Source organism: Hydra vulgaris, chromosome 13, assembly GCF_038396675.1.
Source record: "Hydra vulgaris chromosome 13, alternate assembly HydraT2T_AEP".
Classification (NCBI taxonomy): Eukaryota; Metazoa; Cnidaria; class Hydrozoa; order Anthoathecata; family Hydridae; genus Hydra; species Hydra vulgaris.
Genome location: NC_088932.1, coordinates 59,852,501 through 59,855,000, shown reverse-complemented (window position 1 = coordinate 59,855,000; position 2,500 = coordinate 59,852,501). Strand labels below are relative to the sequence as shown.

Genomic DNA, 2,500 nt, shown 5'->3' with positions numbered 1-2,500 from the left:
TAAATGGAAAATTGCCCAGTGATTTTGCCAGACAGCCTATGTCTCTCTCTGATTTAGATAGATGGAAAGCAACAGAATTACGTTCTTTTTTAGTATATTACGGCATGACAGTGTTAAAAGACATTATTGATTTGCGTACATATAAACATTTCTTAAGTTTATCAATATCAATACGGATTTTATGTGATAGTAATGCTGAGTTTCGAAGATCAAATTTAGAGATTGCTCGTCGGTTGATTAAATACTTTGTTATAAACTCAACCGAAACATTTGGTCAACTATTTTGTTTTTATAGCATACATAGTCTTTTGCATATATGTGATGATGTTGCGTTTTACAATGCTCCGCTTGACAGTTTATCTGCTTTTCCGTTTGAAAATTTCTTGCAGAAGATTAAAAGATTAGTTCGATCTAAACATAATCCTATATCACAAATATGTAAAAGGCTTGATGAAATCAATTTTTTTAATAGGTTTGAGCAAAAAAAAACCAAAATTAATACCAACTTAAGAGACGGTTGCTTCTTAACCAAACATGGTGTGGTTTTCATAAAAGTTAATTTAGGGAATGATCAATACTCGTGCTTCTATTATAGAAAAGATTGTTTGGATAATTATTTTACACACTTTTTAAACTCAAAGGATATAGATGTATATTTTTTAAGAAGTAATGTTCGACATGTTGTCAGAGTTAAACATAAAGATTCTTTGGTTAACAAATGTGTTTGTTTACCAATATAAGATGGCTTTGTTATTAGTAAACTGTTGCACAACATATGCTAAGCTAAACTTTTTATTTATCTATATATACTTTTAATGTTCAATACACTAGAGTTGTGTTAATTAATTAAAGGAATTTATATATATGTATATATTATATATATATACATATATATTATTATTATTGTTGTTATTATTATAATTGCTTTTACTTTTTTTACTCTTTATTATAGCCATATAAGTATTTTCTTACATCTTTTGTGGCCCACACACACACACACATACACACGCACTTACATACACAGATATATATATATATATATATATATATATATATATATATATATATATATATATATATATATATATATGAATCTTTCACAATTTACTTCAAAAGTTAAGGAGATGCTCTTAATTATGAATATTAAAGAAGCAAGAACAGTCAAAAGGAAGCGATCAAAACCCAATACAAGGTAAGTTTGATGAGAAAACAGTTTTAAAATAAATTCTTTATTATAAATGTTGCTAATAATTTTTTTTTATATTTTATTATATAAAGTCTGTTTCTTTATATTAACTGTAATAATAAACAATCTTATATGTTGACATCAGAAAATTAATGGGATCATTTTTTCATTTTTTTGCTTTTGATTTTAGCCCAATAAAAAGACTTTATTCTGTAGTGACTATCATTGAAGATGAAAAACAAAAGAAAATGACTGTACCTGTGCATTGGGTAGATGAACTCAAAAGTGTTGTATATTGGCCTCCAAAAGACAAAAAACAAATAAACTACTATATTAGTAATTGGGTTTCACCTGATAAAGGGTGGGGAGAATATATATTGTTAAAAATAAATCTTGACAAGGGAACAAAAGAGATGTGTGATGTTTGCATGAAGTTTGACTCTGAATCTTCAAATTCTGATTTTCAAGAAACAGGTATTTTGGTAAATTTAATACACATGCTTTTAAACTTTAAAATATTTTTTTAAAATTAGTTTTGTCAGTTTTCTTTATTTAAGTACTTTATTGCAAGTACATTATTAAAATAATACAGTCTTATGTTTTTTTTTAAATATCAGTTTTAGAATGTAATAGTGAAACATATTGCAATCGTCTTTGGGTTAGAGAAAGTAGTCCTGACATTACAGTTGAAAAGGTTGTTGAATTGCCATCATTTTCTTCAATATTATTTTGTAAATCTCCTAGCAAACATCCTAAGATAGTATCTAATCAGAAATATCAAGAAGAGAACGTTTTGAATTCAAAATCATATCAAATCAATAAAAGTCAATCTAGTTTGTCCTCTGTTTGTCAAAATGATTTGTTTTTGGAACCAGTTCAAAAAACCATTCCAAGAGGCATTGGTGGTACTTTTTTTTATGATGAACCACCAGCTAGCTTTAAAGCAATGGATGAAAGGCGTATGTTAATATTTATTGAACCGTGTATTGAAACTATGATTCTATTGAGTATATATAAAATATTTATTAACTTAGTTCTAACTTATTTATATTAGGTTTTCAATATGCAATATTTATGGAGTTTAAAATCCGAAATAAAAAAATCTTTATGTTCAATCGAAAAGCTGGGAAGGAGAAATGAGCCTGAAGAAACCTTACTTTATATTTGTAAATCAAATGATATAAGAGAATTTGATGAAAGAGAAACATTTTTAAATGATAAAGAAAAGTTTCATTTGTTGGTATGGTTTTTGTATATAATAATATATGGTGCTTTTCTAAATAAATCTAATTGGTATTGTTAATTTTATAATTT

General features: G+C 26.2%; 3 protein-coding genes across 3 annotated transcripts in view; all 3 read left to right on the top strand.

Annotated features, from left to right (window-relative positions):
* LOC136090245 (uncharacterized) overlaps positions 1-774 on the top strand; it is a 2,108-nt gene extending 1,334 nt beyond the window's left edge. The window contains exon 2 of the mRNA XM_065816485.1: positions 1-774. This exon is cut by the window's left edge and continues 1,098 nt beyond it. Within this exon, the coding sequence (XP_065672557.1) occupies positions 1-740 (740 nt within the window). The 3' untranslated portion in view covers positions 741-774.
* A 362-nt stretch (positions 775-1,136) lies between these two features.
* Positions 1,137-2,020, top strand: LOC136090067 (uncharacterized). Its single transcript, XM_065816175.1, has 4 exons — positions 1,137-1,192; positions 1,332-1,660; positions 1,804-1,946; positions 2,012-2,020. Exons 1-4 carry the CDS (start codon positions 1,137-1,139, stop codon positions 2,018-2,020), a joined length of 537 nt encoding a protein of 178 aa, XP_065672247.1.
* LOC136090244 (uncharacterized) overlaps positions 1,937-2,500 on the top strand; it is a 1,016-nt gene continuing 452 nt past the window's right edge. Inside the window, exons 1-2 of the mRNA XM_065816484.1 lie at positions 1,937-2,145; positions 2,241-2,426. Coding sequence (XP_065672556.1) covers positions 2,041-2,145; positions 2,241-2,426 — 291 coding nt within the window. The 5' untranslated portion in view covers positions 1,937-2,040. The remainder of the gene's footprint in view (positions 2,146-2,240; positions 2,427-2,500) is intronic.

Bases quoted from the DNA above. Each gene is read 5' to 3' on its own strand.
- LOC136090067 (XM_065816175.1), top strand. From the start codon at position 1,137: ATGAATATTAAAGAAGCAAGAACAGTCAAAAGGAAGCGATCAAAACCC. The intron at 1,193-1,331 runs GTAAGTTTGATG...TGTTGACATCAG, and splicing joins CGATCAAAACCCAATACAAG to AAAATTAATGGGATCATTTT. The intron at 1,661-1,803 runs GTATTTTGGTAA...TTTAAATATCAG, and splicing joins TTCTGATTTTCAAGAAACAG to TTTTAGAATGTAATAGTGAA.